A 25,663-nucleotide genomic window follows, 5' to 3' on the forward strand; every position below is an offset into this window, starting at 1 on the left:
GTGCCACAGCCTCACAGCTCTGGAGATCTGGGTTCAGTCCCGACATTGGGTGCTGCCTCTTTGTACTTTGCATATTCTCCCTGTGGGATTTCATTGGGTGGTTAGGTTTGCTTCCCCATTCTAAAATCCTGCTGATGGGTTAAGTGGCCACTGTAAATTATCCCCAGTGCAGTTACGCAGGAAAGAAATTTAAAAAAAAAGAGTTGATGACAAGTGAGAGAGAAGGTAGAGCAGAACTGCAGGGAAATGAGCAGAGGGTGAATGGGATGGCTAGAATTGCACTGTTGGCTGCTGACATGGATGTGATGGGCTGAATAGCCTCTTCTGACACAGTAATGCTGACCGCAGGAAAATACAAGGGAATGCAAAAAATTTCAGGATCAATTGTGATCTCCCAATCCAACCATAATATTTAAGAAAAATGCACAAACACGCTTGATGATGATATGCTGTTAGTTAGCTTGTTCACCTGTCCTGTGAGATTGCACCAACATGAGAAAAGACGGTCCAAAAAATTGGAGGTGTGCATGACTTGTCTCTCAATACGGTGTAGTTCCCCCTTGGCTGTGTTATAGATAGTGGCAAAGAGTGGGGAACCATGGTAGTGTAGTGGTTAGTACAGAGCTATTAGAGTTCAGGGTTGAAGTTTGTAGTTCAGAGTTCAATTCCAGCGGCCTCCGTAAGGAGCCTCTGTACATCCTCCCCATGGAATGCGTGGGTCTTCTCCGGGTGATCTGGTTTCCTCCCACAGTCTAAAGCCATACCAGGGAGGTTAATTGGTCATTGTAAATTGTCCCATGATTAAACTAGGGTTAAATTGGGTTTGGTGGTTGTTGCTGGGGCAGTGGGGTTCAAAGGGCTGGAAGGGCCTACTTTACGCTGTACCTCTAAATTAAAAAAATACAGGCTGTTTGCCCAACTAGTTCATTCTAACTCCAGTGAATAAGGATCGACTTTATTCGCCATATATATTTACATGTATTATTGTGGTGTGTTGACAGGAATGCAATAAAAATGATATTCAACCATTATATAAAATTAAAGTTAGAGGTTAAAGTATGATTAGGAAATAAAATATGCACAATACATAAATACCAGTATGTATGTAAAATATAAACAGCATTATAAAAAGCTGCTTCCACCATTCAGTGCCCAGGCCATTTTCTTCTCCTTCTGCATTTATTTTGCTTCCTCTGAAATGACTGTGTGCCATATTTGTGAAAACAATTTCTGTAGTCCAACCACTCTGTTGGTAAAATATTTGCACAAATTGCATGTTGGATTTATCGGTGACCTCTTTTTATTGCCTTAATAGAGTGAAGACAAGTTCAACATTAACTGAAAACCTCCTCTCAAACAAGTTGCGGTTTGATGCCCGGATTATTTCTAAGTTAGTTAAATCTTTCACTCTTATTACTAAATGTGATTTAATAAGAAATTTGGGTAAATCCGCCTTTCGTTTAAAAGTTGACCTACTTATATCCATTGTTAGATTCACAAGATGTACCATGTTCTGATGGAGGTAAGTAAAGAATTGGAATCAAGTTGGCAACTGTTGTGCATGCTATTTTGGAAAGCTGGATATGCAAGCTAGGGCATTCGAAAACACAAGAAATTCTGCAGTGTCTGTGGAAGAGAATAAACAGTCGATGCTTTGAAGGGTCCTGGACCAAACTGTCGACTGTTTATTCATTTCCATAGATGCTGCCTGACGTACTATGTTCTTCCAGCATATTGGGCATGTTGCTAAGGAATTCAAAGCTATTCAGCTGGAGAGCCTAATGCCCATGATGACTGAGTTTACAACCCTCTGCAGATTTTTCTGATCCTGTACATTGGCCCCTCCATATTAGATGGTGACGCAACCAGTCAGAATGCTCTCCGCAGTACATTAATAGAAAGTTGCAAGAGCCTTTGATGACGTACTAAATCTCCTCAAACTCCTAATGAAGTATAGCTGCTGGTGTGCCTTCTTCATAATTGCATCAGTATGTTGGACCCACGATAGATCTTCAGCGATGTTGTCATCCAGGAACTTAAAACTGCTTACCCTTTCTACCTTTAACCCCTGCATGAGGGAGTTAATTTCTCCAATATTTGATGCAAGTGTGGATGCCCAAAGCTTGAGAATGATCAAATAATTATGCCGGAATTGCAAGTGCTGTAGTCAGTCCTACTACCTACACTCTGGTCCAGTGGTACTCTACTGATATAACTAGCCTGGCTAATTTGTGTGCAATTTTGTCTTAACCAGAAATGGACGGGATGCATGCAGAGAGCTAATTGGCTTCTTTTTTGCATTTGACAAGTCTCTGACAGTATATGAATATCGCCAGTTTGGGAAGAATAGGTAAGTCCTCCTGAGTAGTGTGCTATAGGTGTTAGATACAGTGAGTGTTACGATACTGCCCAGGAAAGGATAGTTTATGGACAGTGTGCAGTCATCCCAGGCAAGCAAGATCTTTGAAGAGCGTAGCTCACCTTTGTATAGCAGAGGACTGGAAGATGCAAATCACATACACCAACTAGGTGACAATTACTTTATTAAATTCAAAGTATCATTGTTGTTAGTTTGTAGTTTCTATTGACTATTAGTACCTGTATTACTGTTGTGTGATTGGTAGTTGATCACAGAAATAAGGAGTTTGAACATGCACAAGATTACCAGTTGGTCAATATCCATATCTGCTGGTCAATTTCTGTATAAAAATGGTACTAGATTTGTTCAGACTTCAGAGCAGTTTGGTGACAATGGTGCTTTCCATAAATGCATCTTATTATTTGTTAATTTATTTGTAGTAACGTTACGTGATGTGTTGTGTGTGTGAGTTGTGTGTACTGTGTTATCCTCCTTGGTTCAGAGGAATGTTGTTTCATTTGGCAGTATACATGTCTACAGTTGAAAGACAATAAACTGAAATTGAACTTGAACCTGTACACAAGTAAATAAAGTGTAATTGAGGAATGAATGTGAGTTTTCAGAACCTGGTGAATCGGCAACGATAAATGCACATGTTGGAGAGCACCTCATTGGCCCACGACACAGTTTTCCAGCCCTACCAGCCACCCCTCACCCCCCCCCATCACCACCACCGAGTCCTATCCTCAATAACCTTTACATCGATCCATTGCACATCAATAACAAATACCTAAGAGTGAATCTTTCTAATCAAAAGCTTTACTGTGACTTATAGTCTGAATTACATAAAATAATTGTACTTTAAGGCAACTTTCTTGTGCATAGGTAATCTCAGAGAGTTATATAACGAGTGAAGTCCTTTGAATCGTGATTATCCTCTAGGGGTTGAGCATAGCAAACTACTACAAACAGTAAATAATAACTTGCTCATTAGATAGATGATTATAGCACTGGTGGCTAAAGGTTACTTATGACCTTCCAGGTCTGCGTAAGAGGGCAGGAAGGGATTCAAAGAACATAAACATAGAACAGTACAGCACAGGAATAGGGCCTTTGGCCCACAATGTTCTGCCGAACCAATTAAATTAGTAATCAAATGGCCAACTAAACTAATCCCTTCTGTTTATACGTTATCCTTATCTTTCCATTTCCCCCACATTCATGTGCCAATCTAAAGGTCCGTTAAAAATCCCTAATGTATCTGCCTCTACCACTATCCCTGGCAACATGTTCCCGGTACCCACCTCTTTCTGTGTAAAAAAAACACAACAACTTACCCCTCACATCTCCTTTGAATTTACTATCTCTCACCTTAAATGCTTGCCCTCTGATATAAGATATTTCAACCCTGTTTAAAAAGCTACCATCTACTCCATCAATGCCTTTTGTAATCTTATAAACCTCTGTCAGATCTCCCCTCAGCCTCCACCACTCCAGAAAAAATAACTCATGTTTGTCCACCCTCTTGTTATAGCACATGGTCTCTAATCCAGGCAGCATACTGGCAAACCTCTTCTGTACCCTCTCCAAAGCCTCGACATCCTTCTTATTATGGGGAGAGCAGATCTGTATACAATACTCCAGATGAGGCCTAACCAGAGTTATATAAGCCTGCAACATAACTTCTTGACTTTTGAATACCACGCCTCATATAATAAAGACAAACATGCCATCTGCCTTCGTAACCACCCTATCAACCTGTGTAGCCACTTTCTGCGAGTTATGAACTTGGACCCCAAGATCCTTCTGCTCGTTGACACTGATAATGGTTTTTCAGTTTAATGTTTTACCTAAAAGTTAGCTCCTCCATAATGGAATGAAGTCTCAACCTGAAATTTCTTCTGAAGACTGTACATTGGGACTTGAATAAACATCTGTCTCAGAGTACAGCATACTAAGACAGAGGCATGGTTGATTTAACACAGAAGCATGTACTTGGGACCAATCCACACCTCTGGTCAATAGAAGAAAAATCTGATGCTCAGGACAGTTGATGTGTGGCTTCTCAGGGTGAGTCATTTCTGCTAAGGACCTGTCAGAAGATGGTGGGTCATTGAGTTACATGTGGATTGCATGTAACATTTCTGCTAAGGACCTGTCGGAAGATGGTGGGTCATTGAGTTACACTCATTAGCCCAACTCCACCATGCCAATCAAGCTGTCCACCTAAGTTGCCTGCATTTGACCTATATCCCTCTAAGCTTTTACAATCCATGTACTGTAGCTCTCCAAATGACATTTAAATGTTCTAATCATACCTCCTGTTACCACTTCCACTGGCAGCTCATTCCATGTACCTAACACACTCTGTGTAGAAAAATTGACTCCAGTCCCTTTAAATATTTTCCCCCTCCCTGAAATCTATGCCTTCTCATTTTAATTCCCCCACACTGTGAAAAAGACTCTGACCATTCATCTTATTTACATCCCTCATGATATTTTATTAACCTCCGTAAGGTTGCATCTCAGACTTCTATATAGAGGAAAAAAACCCCCAGCCTATCCAGTCTCTCCTCATAGCAGGCCCAGAGGACTTGTGTTAATATCCTTGTGAATCTTTTCCACACTCCTTCCAGCTTAATTGGATGTGCAGAGGATGTTTCTGAAAGTGGGGGAGTCTATGACCAGAGGGCACAGTCTTATAATAGAAGGATGTCCGTTAGATTAGAGTTGAGGAGGAATTAATTTATTTAACCAGTGGGTGATAAATCTATGGCATTTATTGCTATGGACAGTTATATAGGTCAAGTCATTGGGTGTGTTTAAAGCAGAGTTTTAAGGGCATCAAAGGGAGAAAGCAGGAGAACGGGATTGAGAGGAAAAATAATTCAGCCATGATCAAAAGGCAGAGCAAAGTTGATGGGTTGAATGACCAAATTCTTCTCCAATGTCTTAGGGTCTTAAGGATATCCTTCCTGTACTCAGGTAATCTTGAACTGTACACAGTGTTCCAAGTGCAGACTCACCAACGCCGTGCACTGTTGTAAAATGACATTCCAACTCTTGTAGTCATTACCTTGACCAATGAAGGCAACATGCTAAGTGCCTTCTTCACCAATGTGTCCATCCACGTTAATGTAAATGTAATGCCCTGGTTAAGATTTTTACTGCTAGTGTCATAGGGTATTTATTTTCGTAGCTTTCCGTAGAAGCAGTGTGTCCTGCTGGTAGTGTTTGGGTTTCAGTTAAAGAGAAGGGGCTGTGATGTTCACTTGGGAATGTAGTGTCAGCCAATCAGGATAGTGGAATGAGAGAAGGTTCTCGAGGAAGCTGGGCGGAGAGGATTTGTGACGGTCACTGGTGGGGTTTGTGGTCTTTTGGCGGGAGATGTAGAGAGAAGATCTGGAAAGATGGCCATTGGAAAGGTGTGACTCAAAGGAGCCCAGGATGGGAAGTTCTACCAGTGATCGGTAATAAGTCAGTGCCATGAGTAAGGGACTGGAGTTCCATAGCTTTAGGAAGATATGAACTCCAACATGTGCACATTTAGACTGGTTTAATTATAATGGGCCCTTTTATTTTTTTTCTTTTTTCTCTTAATAACTGTTAGGTTAAGCTGAAATTAGTAAGTACACTGTCTTTATGATTGTAGGTGGTGTACAATCTGATATTTCTTGCCAACGGAAAATTACACGTGGGCAGTATTTACACAGCATTTGCTCAATTCAGAATACCATTAGTCGAAACATCCCAACTTTCTGGTTTGGTGGGACCCAAATTATACCTACCCTAGACGTACATTGTTTGAGAAAGGTGGCATCCTTACTGCTGAGTCTAGTGGCTGTTAGCAGAGCCGGCTAACAAACCAAGTTCCTATCAAGCCCGGTGAGGGGGCTTTATAAGTAACTACATATGTTCGAGTTGAAGAAGCCCGTGAGCATTCACACAAAGGGTGACATGGTAGTATAGCTGTTAGTGTAATGCTGTTACAGCTACAGCAGCCTGGGTACAAACCCCGCTGCTGTCTGCGGGGAGCTTGTGCATTCTCCCTGTGAATGGGTTTCCTCCCACATTCCGAAGATGTATGGGTTAGTAGGTTAATTATTTGTGGGTGTAAATGGGCAGTGCGGGCTCAATCGGCTGGAAGGGCTTGTTACCATGCTGTATCTGTAAATAAGAATAAATAAAATAAAACCTTGTATAATTTGAAACCAAACAGGAACTCTGATGTGCCATTTATTTTCCCTTTCCCTTCTACTCCCCCACCCTCCTAGCCACCCTTCCCTACTGTCCCCCTTCCCTTCAGTTATGTTTCCTTTGCATTGATTGTAGTTTCCCAAAAGTGAGTTAAATTGGTAAATAATCAGTCATACGGTTGGTGGTATTTCCACTGAAAAAGTTTGTTTGGGGGTGGCGGTGTGGAATCTGTCTAGCACCTCTGTACATGTAAGGTAGGTTGCAGTCAAATATCTCGGACAAGGAAGCATCAGAAAGCCAGGCCTGGAAATTCCCCGCATATTTGTCTTCTCCCGTAATAACTGTGGTCCTTTGAAGTTCTGACTGTAAACTTTGGTCTCTTATTCAGGACTAACGCACTTCCATTCATTCAGAGGGGCATTTACTGCCATTGTTACGGTAGGCGGAAGAAAAGGCAATATGATGTTGGTGATTTCTATGTGGTAGGTAGTAAGCAGTCAACTATTCAGTCCATAAAACGTGCGTTAATGATTTATCTATTTTGATAATTTCCTCACCTCCCATTGTTTACACACTTTGCCCTTTAATATTTCTTTTTACCAAGTAACTTATTCCATTGTTGTTTGCTACTGGTTACTATTAATACGTGTTCTGAGATACAGTGGAAAGCTTTTGTTTGGTATGCCTTGCAGATAAATCATTCCTTACACAAATTTATTGAGGTAGTATAAAGAATGCAGGATATTGTGTTTTGGTTACAGTGAAACTGCACTGCATGTAGACAATGTGTGTTCCATGTACACGCTGATGACTTGGTCACTGTTCTCTTTGCCGAGCCAGGGTGCAAACCTGACCTTTCTGACCTCAGAACACATTGGCCTCCCTGCGAGTGTCCAAGCAAAGCAGTTATTGACACTACGGATCACCAGCATTGACAAAATGGCGAAGCACTCATTGCTGTAAGTTATGGAATCTCTTGCTCTTAAATAAAATGTAGTTTAAACAAGGTAAAAAAAAATGAGATTAATGTGGGAATTCAAGCCTTTCTGAACCCTACTTTCTCACCATAGTCATAGGTCATACAGCATTGGAACAGGTCCTTCAGCCCTTTGAGATTAAAGATTAGCTTTAATTGTCACATATATATCAAAACATTCAAACAAACAGTTTGCATCAATATCCACCACAGCTCAAGGATGTGCTAGGGGCAGCCCAAAAAATGTCACCATTCTTCTGGCGCCAACGTAGCATGCCCAGAATTTACAAATCCGGTATGTCTTTGGAATGTGGGAGGAAACCTGAGCACAGAGTAATGGGGAGAATGTACAAATTCCTTACACTGTCGGAAATTGAACCCTGACTGCTGGTGTTGTAGAGCGTTGCACTAACCGCTACACTCCATAGCGTAGCATAGGGGACTGAATGGTAACTCAATGGAAATTATATGACAAAAGCCATACATAAAGTATATAGACAAAATGCTTTTCCCATAATCAGTGATTCCTAGAGCCATCAGATTTCCATTAACAACTACTTCACTATTCCTCTTTCTATCTATCTATCTGTCAATCTATCTATATTCATCTATTTTTATGCTCTACAAAAAACATATTTCACAACTGGTTCATGATAGTAAACCTGATTCTGATTTTAATTCTGATTCAACATGGAAACAGGTCCTTCAGCCCAATGAGTCCAGGCCAACCATGATGCCCACTCAAGATAGTCCCATTTGCTGCATTTCTCCCAAGTCCCTCTAGTCCTTTACTCTCCATAACTCCATATACCTGTCCAAATGTCTTAAATATCAAGCTACGTTCCTTTATTCATCAAGTTATTCATGAGCTGTATGCAAGGAAACTAAAGTGTTATCTTCCCAAAAATCACAATTCATACAGTGATTATCACATCCAGCACAATTAAATGTAACTTCCATCATCCAGTTGAAAGGTTATGCATCCTGGACCAATGTGCACACATCATTTTCTCTCTACTCCTCCATTTCCTAAGAAAGACCCTGGTTGATTTTGTTCCATTCGCCCTACAGCCATTGAGTTCAATATCCTAACAGCTCTGTAATTAATAAACAAAAAAAATCTCACTTGTATCTTTTGGCCAATTTAATGCCCCTGGCCCTAATGGAAACAGCTGCCCCCTCCTTCTCATACCTAAACTAATCATTATTCTGTTGTACATCTCCATCGAAACGTCTCCTGTCAAGGTAATGTGAACATTTGAGACTTTTATCAGTAGGGTAAGTTATGGCAAGCGAACAAAGATGGGCAACCTTGTATGTATGAACACGGTGACTGGTTTCCAGACTATTTTTGCCAAGTGGCTCCCTCCTGTGTGCTGTTGTAATAGATAGAAATCTTTCTTTAGATAGCTACAAGGTGTGATTTCAAAACCGTTGCTGCTCTTTACATATCAATGCATTCAATGAAAGTTGCCTAATATATTTTCCCTTTATGTATTTAAACTTTTCAATGTCTGTCAATAGTTTTACCATATTATAGGATATGTTTATCTTTATTTGGGTATAAAGGAGAGAACCTTAATTGTATCCATTGTTTTTTTTGTTATCTATGGGAATTAACATCTCTGTCCTGTGCAGATAATGTGCACTTAGTATGTATAACGCAATAGCTTTACAACATTGGTGATCACTGATCGAGGTTCAATTCCCACTGCTATCTGTGAGGAGTTAGTATGTTCTCTCTGTGACCTCATGAATTTCCTCTGGATGCTCTGGTTTCCTCCCACATTCCAAAGAAGTACAGTATGTTTAGGATTAGTACATTGCGGGCATGCTACTTTGGTGCTGGAAGTGTGGAAACACCTGGGGGCTGCCTCCAGCACAATCCTCATTGATTTGATTTGATGGAAACGACGCATTTCACTGTATGTTTTGATGTATTGTACATGTGACAAATAAGGCTAATCTGTAAATTAGTGGTCGCCAACCTTTTTAAGCCCAAGGTCCCCTACCTCGGCCTTAGTGAAAGGCAAGATCGACCTACTAAATCGGTTAGTCACATTCATGCGCACCGGGCAGAAAAGATTGGAAGTAAAACCCCGCAACCTGGAAACAACCTCTCTTTACAAACAGCTTTCCGTAGCGGGAGTATTGCTATATTACCATTATCCTAATTAGTATTACTTATTTTTATAATGTTCACATTACAACACCTTTAATTCTATGTTTCATTATTTAATTTTATTTCAACATGAAAAATAAATGAATAAAAATTGACTGTTGCACTCAGTGTGATGACTGGGGCTGAATACTTTCTGCTAGTTCCCTGAAATTTGGCTCATAACTACAGACAGCCAGTTTGAGACGGTCTATGAGGTTTCTGTCAGTAAGACAGCTCCTATACTTAGATTTCATAATTTTCATCTGTTGCAGCACAGCGCCCTCGCAAACCTCCCGACAGACTGAATATTTGAATGGACTGTTTCCTTTGTTAGACTGAATGTTGAATCTGCCACGTTTTTCAGGTGTTTTGTAAACTGTTACTGAGACACTGGTATAAATAAGATAATGACTACTGTTTTTTGTTTCCCAGTTATTTACATTTGGGGAATGTTGGAATTTAAAGGGGGAGAAGTGTTGTAATGTGAGCATTGTAAAGATAAGTTAATACAAATTAGGATAATGGTAATATAACAATACCCCCTGCTACGGAAAGCTGTTTGTAAAGAGAGGTTGCTTCCAGGTTGCGAGGTTTTACTTCCGGTCTTTTCTACCGCGGTGCATGGCGGGGGAGCTACACACATGCGCACTGGGCAGAAAGAATGGAACTAAAACCCTGCAACCCAGAAGCAATTTCTCTTTACAAACAGCTTTCAGTAGCGGCAGTATTGCTGTATTACCATTATCCTAATTAGTATTACTTATTTTTATAATGTTCACATTACAGCAGTATTTGTGTATTTATTTTTCGGGATCCACTGGGAAAGTCTCAAAGATGAACCGTTCGATCGTGATCGACCGGTTGGCGACCACTATGAAAAATCTTTCATCTTTATTGTCATCACTATAGAAAACATTGCCAGGCACATCACAATGGATGGAACAACAAGGTTATGTATGCCTGACTTATGAACACCATTACCTACAGCGCTCCCATGATATTATTAAATTCAGAAGTCCAATATTCCTACGGACAGCTGAAGTGATTCCCATCTCCACCTTTAGGAATTGTTTTTTCCATTCAGTCATATATCCTTTGGATGTCATTCATTAAAATACTATGGAGGTGCGGTTTCCATATTGTGCAATGTTTGTGTGGTTTCTGACTTGTGAACAAGATTGACTTACAAACATCTGCAAAATCAGAACCTGTTTGTTACCCAGGGACTGAATATACACAGCTTAGCTTTAGAATTGCAAGAAAAATATTATATGTTTTTTTATCACTTGTAAATTGAAACGTACATTGAAATGCATCATTTGCATCAAATCAGTCAGGATTGTGCTAGAGGCAGCTCTCTAGTGTCACCATGCTTCTGGTGCCAGGATAGCACACCCACAACTCACTAACCCTAACCTGAACGTCTTTAGATTTGTGCTTTAATTCAGCAGCAAGCATACAAGGACCCATCTCCAACCACAGATTCAATGCAAATTGTTTTTCTTTTCTGATTTTATATGCAACTTTTCCCATTCGCATAATTTCTTACAGAACCAGTGGGAATCCATCCTTAAGTAAGCAAGAGATTGAAGACAGAAATATCCTTTTGGCTGCACAAGGTGACGTTTCATGTTGTAAAAGCACATAATAACTGATGTGTGTTCAAACCAAGCTGGAAAGAGTAATTCATCTCTTTGTTAGCTTCATTGATGTATAATATGTGGCTACGTTTCCTTATTAGGTAGAAGGCCATTCTGCCTGCAGAGCCATCGCAGTCCACCACTAATATTCATCTCCCCACTTTCTTATCAAGTTTCTACCACTCTCCAACACACTGGGGAATTAACCTACCAACCCAGTTTTTGTCCCTCTGACTATACCCCTTGCCCATCCTCTGAGTTCCCCCCCCCCCCCTTTTCCTTCTCCCTGGGCCTCTTGTCCCATGATCTCTCATATCCCTTTTGCCAATCACCTGTCCATTTTGGATCTCCCCCTCCCCTTCCCACTTTCAAATCTCTTACTAGCTCTTCCTTCAGTTAGTCCTGACAAAGAGTCTTGGCCTGAAACATCGACTGTACCTCTTCCTAGAGATGCTGCCTGGCCTGCTGCATTCACCGGCAACTTTGATGTGTGTAGCCCATTGTTGTGTCCATCAAACCTTTTGGAAAATTGCTGCTCCTCTCAGGTGTTGGTACATCCCCTTATCATTTTTGAGGTGCTGGTTGTATTTCTGAAGCACTGTTGCTGACACTATATTGCATCTTTATTTCACTCACATTGTACATGCCATTGTTTTACAAACATAAAAGACCATAAGATATAGGAGCAGAATTAGGCCTTTTGGCCCATTGAGTCTATTCCACCATTCAATCATGGTTAATGTATTTTCCCTCACAACCCCATTCTCTTGCCTTCTCCCCATAACCTCTGATGCGCTTACTAATCAAGGACCTATCAACTTCCAATTTAAATATGGAATCAGAATCAGGTTTAATATCACTGGCATATGTTGTAAAATTTGTTGTTATGCAGCAGCAGTACATTGCAATACATAACAATAAAAATCTAAATTACAGTAAATGTATATATATAAAAGTTAAATAATTAGTGCAAAAAGAGAAAAAAAGTATTGAGGTAGTGTTCATGGGTTCAATGTCTATTCAGAAATCGATGGTAGAGAGGAAGAAGCTATTCCTGAATTGTTGAGTGTGTGCTTTCAGTCTCCTGTACCCCCTCCCTACTGCCATCAGGGAGGAGGCACAGGAGCTTGAAGGCACACATCCAATATACCCAGTGCCTCAGCCTCCACAGTCATTTCTGGCAATGAATTCCACAGATTCACCACCTTCTGGCTAAAGAAATTCCTGCTCATCTCTGTTCTAAACAGACATTCTTGTACTGTGAGGCTGTGTCCTAGACTCCTCCACTAGTGGAAATATCCTCTCCATCTCCACTCTATCTTGGCTTTTCAATATTCAATAGGTTTCTGCTGTAACTAATTCTCCCCACAAGTTTGATGTTTCCCTCTGAATAACTTCCATGTTCTCTCTTTGTTTTGTGGCTGTCTGGAGAATATGAATCCCTATGGATACATACTTTGATAATAAACGAACCTTTGAACTCACCCAGGTTTCTACCACTCCCCTGAATATTAGGGGATATTTACAAGGGGAAATTAACCTATCTACCCACATATCTTTGCGATATGGGAGGAAATTGGGGAAAGCACATGGTCACAGGGGGAAATGCAAACCGCACACAGCTGCACGAGGTTAGTATTGAACTCAAGTCACTAGAGCTGTGAGGAATAACTCTAGTTGAAGTTCAAGTTCATTGTCATTTTACTATATCTATTGCCAAACAAAACAACATTCCTATAGACCAAGATGCACAGCACAGTACATTTAACTCACACACAACTACAAATAAAATAATAAATAATAAGGTGCATTAATGACAAGTTAAAAAGTAAACAATATCTTGCTACTGGCACTTCATGTGTGATGAGACCTGGGTGGTGGCCGGGAGTTCGGTAGTCTCACAGCCTGGAGGAAGAAGCTGTTTCCCTTCCTAACACTCCTTGTCCTAAAGCTACAGTACCTCCTGCCTGATGGTGTGGGGGGGGGGGGGTCAAAGGGATTGTTGGACGGATGGGAGGGATCGTTGACAATGCTAAGTACCCTGTGTACGCAGCGCTCCTGATAAATATCTCTGACGGGTGGAAGAGGGACTTTGAGGATCCTCTCAGCAGACTTCATTCTTTGTAGGGACTTGGGGCTACATCCCTTGCAATTCCTGTATCACACAGGGATGCAGCTGGCCAGGACATTCTCAGTGGTGCTTCCGGTAAAAATTGGTTAGAAATGGGGAGGGAAGGGTGGCCTGAATCTCCTCAGGAAGTGGGGACGCTGCTGTTCTTTCCTGACCAAAGGGGTGGTGTTGAGGGACCAAGAGACCAGGTGAGATCAACCGTTATGTGCATTCCCAGAACCCAGAAACATGGTGCCCCTGACTCTCTTCATGGTGGAGCCGTTTCTGTGCAGTAAGGAGTGGTCAGCCTGCACCTTCCTAAAGCCCACAGTCAGCCCTCCGGTCTTGTCCACGTTGAGACTCAAGTTGTTGTGCTTTACTAACTGTGTCACTGTGCTGCCCATACAGTTATTTTGTTCATCAGACCTTTCTGGTATATTACTGATCCTCTGGGTACATTATTGTGGGTACATCTCCCTAACATTTTTGTCTTGCCTGTTATATAGTGAAGCACTATTGTTGACATTATATTACATTTTTATTTCACTCACATTCTGTACGCCATTGCTTTACACAACTACAGACACAGTAGTTCAGAGAAGAAGCAGTGAAGCAGCTGCAATGGCTTGTTTGAACCAGAGCTCCTTGTGGATTTCTCTAGTCTGCAGTTCAAAGACTTCAATTAAAATTTAACCCTACATTGTTCATCTTGAATAAGACAGAAAAGTCTGCATATACACTCAGTAACCAATTTATTAGGTACCTCCTGTAGGTAATGAAGTGGCCACTGAGAGTACCTATGTTCATGGTCTTTTGTAGCCCATGTTAATTTTGATTTACACTCAGTGGCCACTTTATTAGATACATTTGGAACCCGGTGTGATCTTCTGCTGCTGTAGCCCATCCATTTCAAGTTTTAACATGTTGAACATTCAGAAATGCTCTTCTGCACACCACAGTTGTGACACATAGTTATTTGAGTTACTGCTGGCTTCCCGTCAGCTTGAAGTAGTCTGGCCATTCTCCTCTGACCTCTCTCAAGGTGTTCTCGCTCACAGAACTGCCGCTCTCCGGATGCTCTTTGGTTCTCACACCATTCTCTAGACTCTCAAGATTCTGCAAGCTCAGGGATTATTGTACATGAAAGCTGCAAGGAGATCAGCAGTTTCTGAGATATTCAAACCACCACATCCGCAACCACACAACCAAAGGTACTTGGATCACATTTCTTCCCCATTCTGATGATCACATTTCTTCCCCATTTAATTGAACCTCTTGACCTTGTCTGCATACTTTTATGCATTGAGTTGCTGCCACATGATTGGCTGACTAGATATTTACATTAATGAGCAGGTGTACAGGGGTACCTAATAAAGTGGCTACTGAGTGTAATTAGCAAGTCAGCTATATCTTTTCTCCTCTTTCTTATAAAGGGCTGTTAAAAGAAAAGCTGAAGAACAGAGGAGTCCGCACTATGACTGGACTGGGGAAGTACCTTCGGCAGCGGGATTCCAGTGGGAGTGGAGATATGGCCAAAGCAGAACTGAAACAGGCTCTGAAGGAATTCCATTTAGAACTTCCTAATGAGGTCAGCACCAATAGCAATGCACATTTTTATAGGATGCTTTAAGGTGGGTAAAACAACGCTTTACAGGAATGCAAACTAACAAAATCTGGTATTAGGCTTTATCTATGATGACCAAAGATGTGTGTGGGTGATTGGGAGAGAGGAACGTGATTTGTTTTGCTGTTGGTGTTTTATTATTTGTTATATTCTGTGTTCTGCTGACCATTGTCGGCACGCAATATTGGCACTGGAATGTGTGGCAACACTTGTGGGCTGCCCCCAGCACATCCTTGGGTGCGTTGGTTGTTAACAGAAATGATGCATTTCACTGTATGTTTCAATGTACACGTCATAAATTTGAATCAAAGTTTGGTCAAAGTTCAACTTTAATTGTCAATCAGCCTTGCATGAGAAACCATAATTACAGTCAAACGAAACAGCATTACTCCAGGGCCAAGGTGCAAAATACAATACCAACGGTCATACACAGCACGTGGCAAAAGTGGCATATATAAGAGAGCAGTAAAATATAGTCACACAAAATATATAGTTCAAATCCTTGAGTCCATGCATGTTGCACCTTCTCCATTCAAATATATCTTGTCTTTTGCCAAGCAAACACTGACTCCAACATGTATGCAGCAGCACACTGTCTCTGGCACTGCTGTGGAGCACACCAACACTGACACCTTCCCCTGGGTTGCTGCAAACAGGTGACACTATGATTGAGGCCTAGTCATTGCTCTGACCGAGGCCACACAGCTTCCCAACTGCTCGCCAAAAAATCAGTGAATCGGACTTGCATCATTCCACATTAACAATGTCCAACAGGGTCTTAAGACCAGAAGTAGGCCATTCGGCCCATTGAGTCTGCACCACCATTTAATCATTCAATCCAATTGTTCCAGTCATCCCCACTCACCTGCCTTCTCCCCATACCCTTTGATGCCCTGGCTAATCAAGAACCTATCTATCTCTGCCTTAAACGCACCCAATGACTGGGGAAATAACATACACATATGGGAGATAACTTTGCCATATCTAATCTGTTCAGGCATTTTAACATTTGGAATGTTTCTATGAGATCCCCCCTCATTCTCCTTCACAAGAAAAGGGGTCAAGGTGTTCGCTTGCTGTTGCAGTACCTTATATACTTAATGTCCAGTAGGGTCTTGGGATTGTAAAAAATATATTTAAAAAAGGCAATAACACCTTTGGTTGACCCCATAGAAGCCATGGTGTCCGAGCTGGTGTGGGACCTAAGGCTCCTGTACTTCTTGCCCAGTGGCAGCAGCAAGAAGAGAGCATGATCTGGATGGTGGGGGTCTTGATGATGGATGCTATTTTCTTGTGGCAGCGCTCCTTGTAGATGTGTTCAATGGTGGGGAGGGCGTTTCCTGTGAACCACCACTTTTTGTAGGGTTCTCTGTTCTAGGACTGGTGTTTCCATACCAAGCCGTGATGTAACCAGTCAGCGATACTCTCCACTGTGCAACTGTAGAAGTTTGTCAAACTTTTAGATGACATGCCAAATCCGTGCAAGCTTTTAAGAAAGTAGAGGCGCTGTCGTGCTTTCTTTGTATTGGCACTTACAGTATGTGCTGGTCCCAGGACATAGACTGGAAGCCAGTGGCACTGGGTGAGGGATATGGTGTGAGTCAAGGGGCTAATGGTAGATCTTCAAAAGATATGCAGATAGGTGTAAAATCCAAGGAGATTAAAAGGTTGCCTGAGGTATATTAGATTAATTAACTTTCAAACCCACCAGGGTGCAATGAAATTCCTTGCTCACAGGGTAAACAGTGTGCATGGTCATAAAGAACACAATTGAATGGATCAGTGAGTACGAGGCAGTGGAATGATGCAAAGATAGTAGTTACAGGTCCAATGACCTGGGTTCAATTCGACTGCTCTCTGTAAAGAGTTTTTACATTCTCCCCACGACTGTGTGGGTTTCCTCTGGACGATTCCGTTTTCCTTTTCTCCATCATCCCGAAGATGTATGGGTTAGTAGGTTAGTTGGTCACATGGGTGTAACTGGGTGGCACGAACTTGTTGGGTCTGCAGGACCTGTTACTGTGCTGTATCTCTAAGTTACGTTAAATTAGTGCAAGAAGGTGTGCTAAAGTGGCAATAAAGGGATAACTGAGAGAGGTAGAATTGATAGTCTGAGAAAGTGGCAGCACCACCGGGAAGGGGATGTGAAAGTGGTGACTGGATCACAAGTATGGTTGCAATAGGGAGGAAGCTAAAGATGTGTGGGATTTTAGGTCAATTACACACAGGAAATTACACCTTTGTGCAACTGAGATATAAAATCTAGAGGATGGCGTGGGGGGGCAAGTTTAGACAGAGTCCATGGTTTGCACAATGAACTGGGCTGAGTTCACAACTGTCTGCAGTTTCTGACGGTCTTGGGCAGAGCAGTTGCCATGCCAACTGCGATGCATCCGGAGAGGGTGATTTCCATGTAATACACCTCACCTGCTATTTCTTTCTTATTTTGAAACAAATGTTAAAAATTTCTCAAATATAGATTGGTTGCTAATCAGTTAAACAAAGTTTTTCATAAAATTCTCTTGTATTTCTTTTCTCCTCCAAATGTCTGCAGAAAATGGGCAGCATGGTAGCGTAACACAATGACAGTGAGGGCAACCCATGTTCAATTCCGCAGCTGTCTGTTAGGGGTTTGTACGTTTTGTCCATGACCACATGGCTACAAGTTAGTACAGCAATTGGCTATATGATGCAACTGGGTGGCATAGGCTCATTGGACCGGAAGGGCCTAATACCTTGTTGTATCTCTAAATAAAAAATAAATAAAATTAATCTCAGGGTAGTATATGGTGAGATATACATACTTCGATATTAAGTTACTTCGAATTTTGAAAATAGATTATCTTTTGACAGTCACTGAAGAACATTAAACTTATTACTTCACTGCAGCTTGAAAAAGATGTTCAAATTAAATTTTTAAATAGCCACTAAACTTGATGTTTCTTTTTGTAGGATTTTGAGTCTATTTGGCTTTTACTGGACCAGGACTGTGAGGGTAAAGTAGATTATAACCTGTTTATCCAAGCCACCATTGGAGAAATGAATGAGTTTCGAAAGGCATTTGTAAGAAAAGTAAGAGTGATTCCATTCTGGTTCATGTTTCTAGTACTTTAGAAGTGAAAATTTAAAAAATACTGGAAATCTGAAATTGTAACAGAAGTTACAGGTGACCCCTGTATTACAGAGGTGGGGTTGTGTTCCTATAAAATCCTGAGTTACAATTATCTGTGATGCAAAGCCACAACATCTGTACATGTGTCAAGAAATGTGAGTTAAAAAAACTGACACTGCAGTTCTGTGAAAGTGAATTTTTATTCCATATCTCGGATGTTTTGGTAGTGATTTGTCAATTCTGAAGGATGAATTTCTGTAACCCATATAATATACAACAACCATATAACAATTACAGCACGGAAACAGGCCATCTCGGCCCTTCTAGTCTGTGCCGAACTCTTACTCTCACCTAGTCCTACCGACCTGCACTCAGCCCATAACCCTCCATTCCTTTCCTGTCCATATAGCTATCCAATTTGACCCGAACTACAATCTTGCTGCGTTTGCTTGTACTGGAAACACTCAGCAGGTCAAGCAGCGTCTGTGGAAAGAGGAACAGCTAATGATTCAGGCATGTGAACCTTCTTCAGAACTGGGAAAGATTCAAATTATTACTTGGCTCTAAGACTAAAGTGGTGCTTAATCTGTATTGTCTCTTTAAAACTAGCAGGTTACCTAGTCGTGAGGAGCTTCATTGCTATTCCTGGTTAGGTTGTACTCTATGCTAGTCATCTGAGATACCTAAGCATAACAAACAAACTGATGGATGAACTCAGATCAGGCAGCATCTATGGAGGGGAATAAAAAGAATCAGATTCAGATTTATTATCACTGAATAATAATGTCATAAAATTTGTTGTTTTGCAACAATACATTAAAAATTACTATAAGTTACAAAAAGAAATATGAAAAATAAATAAGTAGTTCAAAAAGAGAGCAAAAGGTGAGTAGTGTTCAAGGGTTCGTGGTTTGTTCAGAAATCTGATGGGAAGAAGCTGTTCCTAAAATGTCTTCAGCTTCTGTACCTTCTTCCTGATGGTAGTAATGAGAAGAGGGCATGTGCTGAATGGTGAGGTTTCTTAAAGATGGATGCTGCTTTCTTGAGACATCACCTACTGAAGATGTGCTCAGTGCTGGGGAGGCTAGTACCCGCGATGCAGTTGGCCGAATCTACAACCCCTGCACCTTTATCCAATCCTGTGCATCAGAGCCTCCATAAAGACAGTGATGCAACCAGTCACAGTTCTCTCCATGGTATTGATGAAGGGTTTTGTCACAGAGCGTCGACTGTTTATTCCCCTCCACAGATGCTGTCCGACCTGCTGAGTTCTTCCAGAATTTTGCCTGTGTTGCTCAAGATTTCTATCTTCTGCAGAATCTCTTGTGTATATGAGGTACTTGCGTTGACATTGTTCTTATACAAACTGTGAAAGTGACATGAGGGGACTCATTAATGTGTGACTGAATCTTCTCTGTTACTTCAGTTATATCACTGTTTCTCTTCACAGGCTTACATGAAGCTTGATCCTAATAAGACTGGCAGCATCTCTGTGAATGATATTAGCAAGTTCTATAACCCAAAGAAACACCCCAAAGTTTTATCAGGTAATGATAGAAGTCTGCTCACAATCATCATTCACTGCCACTTGGAGAAGCTGACTCAGTCAAAGTCAGGTTTATTATAACTAACATATGTCATGAAATTTATTGCTTTGTGGTAGCAGTACAGTGCAAGACATAAAAAAGTTGCTATAAGTTGCAATAAATAAACAAACAGATACATAGTGCAAAAGAGGAATAGCAGGATCAGGTTTATCATTACTGACAAAGATCATGAAATTTGTTTTGTGGCAGTAGTATTGTGCAAAACATAAAGATTACTATGATTTACAATAATAAATAGTGCAAAGAGTCATGAGACCATAAGACATAGGAGCAGAATTAGGCCATTCAGTCCATTGCGTCTGCTCTGCCATTCCATCATGGCTGATCCTGGATCCCATTCACCCCCAAACACCTGCCGCCTTGTTATATCTTTTGATGCCCTGACTGATCAGGAAACTATCAACTTCTGCCATAAATATACCCACGGACTCGGCCTCCATCACAGTCTGTGGCAGAGCATTCCACAGATTCACCATTCTCTGGTTAAAAAAAATTCCTCCTTACCTCTGCTCTGAAAGGTCGCCCCTCAGATTTGAGGCTGTGCCCTCTAGTTCTGGATACCCAACCATAGGTAACATCCTCTCCACATCCACCCTCTCTAGACCTTTCAACATTCATTAGATTTCAATGAGATTTCCCCGCATTCTTCTAAATTCCAGTGAGTATAGGCCCAAAGCTACCAAATGTTTCTCATATGTTAACCCCTTCATTACTGGAATCATCCTCATGAGCTTCCTCTCGATTCTTTCCAATGACATCACATCCTTTCTGAGATATGGGGCCCAAAACTGTTGACAATACAGTACTTCAAGTGCGGCCTGACTAGTGTCTTCCACAGAGAGAATGATGCAAAGTATCTGTTAAGTTCATCTGCTATTTTTTTGTCTCTCATTACAACCTCACCAGCATCATTCTCCAGTGGTTCAATATCAACTCTCACCCCCCTTTTACTCTTTATATAACTGAAAAAACCTTTAGTATTCTGCTTTATATTACTGGCTTGTTTGCCCTCATATTTAATCTTTTCCCTTCTTATAGCTTTTTTAGTTGCCTTCTGTTGGATTTTAAAGTTTCCCAATCATCTAACTTCCTACCCGCTTTTGCTACCTTATGTGCCCTTTTGTGGCTTTGTCAGCCACAGTTGCCTACCCTTGCTTTTGAGAACGACTTCTGTGCGACATATGTGTTCCGCTCCCAATCAGGTTTTCGATCACTAATTGCTGTGAAATTTATTGTTTTGGGGCAGCAGAATTACTATAAGTTCCAATAAGAAATTCTGAATATATTAAAAATAAGTAGTGTAAAAATAAGGCAAAATAGTGAAGCTATGTTCATGGACTGTTTAGAAATCTGATGGTAGAGGGGCAAAAGCTGTTCCTAAAGCTCAATAATAGTGACCACAGAGTGATCCAGCACTGCAATGAGCTCTTTAGGCCAGTGACTGGCACTGACCATCAATGCTCACTTACATAGGCCTTCACTAATCACGTCTGAGTTTTCTCATACTCCCAGTAATTAACTCCCATTTGGGGAAGGGGTTGGATGTGAATTTACGGCAGCCGGTTAACCTACCGTCCCACACATCCTTGGAATGTGTGGAACAGATGTATGGAATGGCTCAGTGGAAAGCATCAGATTCACAAAGAGAATGAGGAGACTCCACACAGACAGCGACAGAGGTCAGGATTGAACCTGGGAGACTGGGGCTGTGAGGCAGCGACTTTACTGGCTATGGAACTCTTGTGAGCCCATGTACGCCATCTTCAAAATCCCTTCCTGAGAGTTTTTGTTAATATTGGGTCAGGTACAGTATCACAAAATACCATGTAACTGTAGCGAAGTGAGTGAGTTTTATTGTGTTGCATGGAACATTTCATGTGAACTGATTACTCTTTGCTAATGCTTTGCTATCTTTAACAGCATCACAGTGTGACTTCCTCATCAAATGGTACCTGCAATGTCTGATTCTATGATTCAAAGCTGAAGATTTAAAATCATGTGGTCATAGGAAGAGTGTACATACTCCTTACAGACAGTGGCAGGAATTGAGATCGGGTCTTTGGCACTGTAATAGAGTTAAGCTAACCACTAAGCTATCATCCCACCCCTAACTGTGTGCAGATCCTAGCCTTCTATGTTTGAAAACTTCTCTTCACAGAGTGCAAAGGAATTAAAGCGGGTCAGGGAGATTGATAGGAATGTAGGATCAATCAGCGGGTAGAGGGATGAGGTGAGAGGTTGGCTGACAGGTTACAGATGTTACAGAATTCTGATTTGAGGGGTGGTGGGGGTAATCAACAATTGGAGATTTTGGTGGTCATGGAGACATTGGTACATCTACTGTGATGAAGTGCTTTGAAAGGTTGGTCATGGCCAGAATCAACTCCTGCCTAAGCAAGGACCTGGACACGCTGCAATTTGCCTATCGCCACAACAGGGCTATAGTATTTGCAGTCTCACTGGTTCTCCACTTGGCCTTGGATCACCTGGACAACAGCATTACATACATCAGGCTGCTGTTAATAGATTACAGCTCAGCATTCAACACAGTCATACCTTTGGTACTAATCAATAAGCTTCAAAACATGGACTCCTGTACCTCCCTCTGCAACTGGATCCTTCCCTCCTTCACTGGGTACAGAAATAACACCTTCTGCTCAATGACAATCAACACTGATGCAGCTCAAGGATGCATGCTCAGCCACTGCTCTATTGTCTCTACATCCATGATTGTCTGGCGAGCACAGCGCAAACACAGTCTACAAATTTGCTAATGACACAACTATTGCTGGCAGAATTTCAGATGGTGATGAGGTGGCGTACAGGAGTGAGGAAGATCAGCCGGTTGAATGGTGATGTAACAACAACCTTGCACTCAACGTCAATAAGACCAAGGGATTGATTGTGGACTTTAGGAAGGGAAAGTTGAAGGAACACACACCATCCTCATTGAGACATCAGCACTGGAAAGAGTGACCAATTTCAAGTTCCTAGGTATCAGTATCTCAGAAGATCTATTTTGGACCTAATACATTGATGCAATTATGAAGATGACATGCCAGTGGCTATATTTCATTAGGAGTTTGAGGAGATTTAGTATGTCAGCGAAGATTCTATAGCAAATTTCTAGGAGTACTGTGGAGAGCATTCTATCTGGTTGCATCAGTACCTTGTATGCAGGGACCTCTGCACTGGATTGGAAAAAGCTGCAGAGGGTTATAATCTCAGCCAGCTCCATCATGGGCACTAGCCACCCCACCTTTGAGGACATCTTCAAAAGGCAATAGGTCAAGAAGGTGGCATCTATCATTAAGGACCCTCACCACCCGGGACATACCTTCTTCTCATAGCTACCATCCGAGAGGAGGTACAGGATGTACCATTCAAGATACCTTCAAATTCTTCATAGTGCATAACTTGTTGAAGTAGTGAAATGGTTTTATTTTTATTCCTGGGTGTTTCTGGCATCTCCTGCCCTGAATAATTGAAACCGCAGTGAGCAAAATGGTTTGGAATTGTCTTGCTGCTTATTTCTCACCAACTATCAGTGACAAAAACCACTGCTTTTTGATCAAAAACACATGCAACCAATGCTATTTAAAAACTGTTCACTTGAAGCACAGTGTAGCCTCTAGCAGCCACACAAATGTGTGTGACTGATGCTAGTTAGAACCTGTTCAGCAACAGTCTCCTGCCCCAACTAAAGAGCATAGTTTCCCAAATAAACAATGGAAGTTCTGGCAATTTTCTCAATTAGTTTCCATTCTTTAAGAGTTGTCCCAAAGAAGAAGCTGATTAACCAATAGCCCAATTAACTAGAATCCACTATATTTTTATGTATTACACTGTACTGCTGCTGCAAAACAAATTTCATGACATACTGTATGTTGGAGAAAATAAAACTTTATACTTTATACTTTATTGTCGCCAAACAATTGATACTAGAACGTACAATCACCACAGCGATATTTGATTCTGTGCTTCTCGCTCCCTGGATTACAAATTGATAGTAAATATTAAAAATTCAAATTATAAATTATAAATAAAAATAGAAAAATGGAAAGTAAGGTAGTGCCACAAACCTGGAGGCAGGTCTGGATATTTGGAGGGTACGGCCCAGATCTGGGTCAGGATCCGTTCAGCAGTCTTATCACAGTTGGAAAGAAGCCGTTCCCAAATCTGGCCGTACGAGTCTTCAAACTCCTGAGCCTTCTCCTGGATGGAAGAGGGACGAAAAGTGTGTTGGCTGGGTGGGTCGTGTCCTTGATTATCCTGGCAGCACTGCTCCGACAGCGTGCGGTGTAAAGTGAGTCCAAGGACGGAAGCTGATTCTGATTCTGGTATGAAATACAGTTTCTGGAGAGTAATTCCTGCAAGACAGCTCATCCCACTAGATCTTGTGCTGTTTTACAATTGTTGTAGACGTTGTTATTGGGACCTGGATGATGGGGTGCCAGAGGAACTTTTCATTTCTCTGTGGAGCGTATCACGGTGCCGTTGCTGAGGGATAGGGAAAGGATAGGTGACAGCTCAGTATCAGTGGATACCTGTAGGGGTTGAATCTGCCGTAGCTCACCCACGGTTTGTACACCCTCCTGCACATCTGGCACTGTTGAAGTCAATAAAACAGAGCAAAGGCACAGCTGGGCAGTATGTAAAGCATCATCTCACTCAGAGTTTAGTGTTGCCTGCTGTTAAAATCATAGAGTTATGCAGCACAGAAACAGGCCATTCAGCCCAACTCGTCCATGGCAACCAACTTGCCTACCTGAGCTAGTCCTATTTTCCAGCGTTTTGTCAAGATTCCTCTAACCTTTCCCATCCATGAACCTGCCAAAATGCCTTTTAAATGTTGTAATTGTACCCTCCTCTACGGTCTTCACTGCAGACATCTTCAAAATATCCACTTCTGTGAAAGATTTTAAAGATTGAAGATTAACTTTATTTGTCACATGTAAATTGAGATATTGAAACATGCAGAGTAATGCGTTGTTTGTGTCAGCGAACAATACAGTACAAGAATGTGCTGGGGGCAGACTGCAAGTGTCACCACGTTTCTGATGTCAATATGGGAAGCCCACAGCTTACTGACCTGTATATCTTTGGAATGTGTTGCCCATGCCTCTGTGAAGTAAAGTAAGAGTGATTCCATTCTGATTCATGTTTCTAGTACTTTAGTGAGTAAAGTCCTCCCCACCACTGAGCACATCTATAAGGAGCACTGTCACAAGAAAGCAACATCCATCGCCATCCAGACCATGTGCTCTTCTTGCTGCTGCTTTCGGGAAGAAGGTCCAGGAGCCTTGGGTCCCACACCACGATGGTCAAGAAGAGTTATGTCTTCAACCACCGGGTTCCTGAACCGGCGTGGATAACTTCACTCACCACAATGTTGAACTGATCACTGAACACAACCTATGGACTCCCTTTCAAGGACTCTACAATTCATGTTCTCAGTATTATTTATTTATTTTTTTGTATTTGTACTGATTGTCTTCTTTTGCATGTTAGTTGCACACGTGTCTTTGTGTGTAGTTTTCCAGTGATTTGGTTGTATTTCTTTGTTTTACTATGAACACTTACAGGAAAATAAATCTCAAGTAATATTTGGTGACAAAGATTCAAAATACATTTATTATTAAATTGTGTATGCAGTACACAACCCTGAGATTCATCCACCCGCAGGCAGCCATGAAACAAAGAAACACCATGGAACCCGTCCAAAGAAAACACCCAACACCAACACGCAAAAAAATGAACAAATTGCGCAAATGGCAAAAAGCGAGCGAGTAACATCTAAATATAAAACCATCTTGGAGTGTTCAGTTTAATCCATTCAGTTCAGTTTAGCACTGTGACATTCATTAACCGCAGGCC

The 25,663-nt window shown here is 41.4% G+C and overlaps 1 protein-coding gene across 9 annotated transcripts in view; it reads left to right on the forward strand.

Moving 5' to 3' along the window:
* Window positions 1–25,663, forward strand: part of caps2 (calcyphosine 2) — a 60,134-nt gene that overhangs the window by 32,347 nt on the left and 2,124 nt on the right. For 5 of the 9 annotated variants that reach the window (XM_072268132.1, XM_072268134.1, XM_072268141.1 and 2 more), the window contains 8 exons: window positions 1,316–1,390; window positions 2,255–2,350; window positions 6,945–7,038; window positions 7,397–7,515; window positions 11,245–11,312; window positions 14,877–15,031; window positions 18,020–18,139; window positions 19,630–19,726. In XM_072268132.1, coding sequence (XP_072124233.1) covers window positions 1,316–1,390; window positions 2,255–2,350; window positions 6,945–7,038; window positions 7,397–7,515; window positions 11,245–11,312; window positions 14,877–15,031; window positions 18,020–18,139; window positions 19,630–19,726 — 824 coding nt within the window. Of the gene's footprint in view, window positions 1–1,315; window positions 1,391–2,254; window positions 2,351–6,944; window positions 7,039–7,396; window positions 7,516–11,244; window positions 11,313–14,876; window positions 15,075–18,019; window positions 18,140–19,629; window positions 19,727–24,956; window positions 25,358–25,663 lie in introns of those variants that run through there. The other 4 variants (XM_072268137.1, XM_072268136.1, XM_072268140.1 and 1 more) reach the window with 4 other exon arrangements.

Source organism: Mobula birostris, chromosome 9 (genome assembly GCF_030028105.1).
Source record: "Mobula birostris isolate sMobBir1 chromosome 9, sMobBir1.hap1, whole genome shotgun sequence".
In the NCBI taxonomy this organism is placed as follows: Eukaryota; Metazoa; Chordata; class Chondrichthyes; order Myliobatiformes; family Myliobatidae; genus Mobula; species Mobula birostris.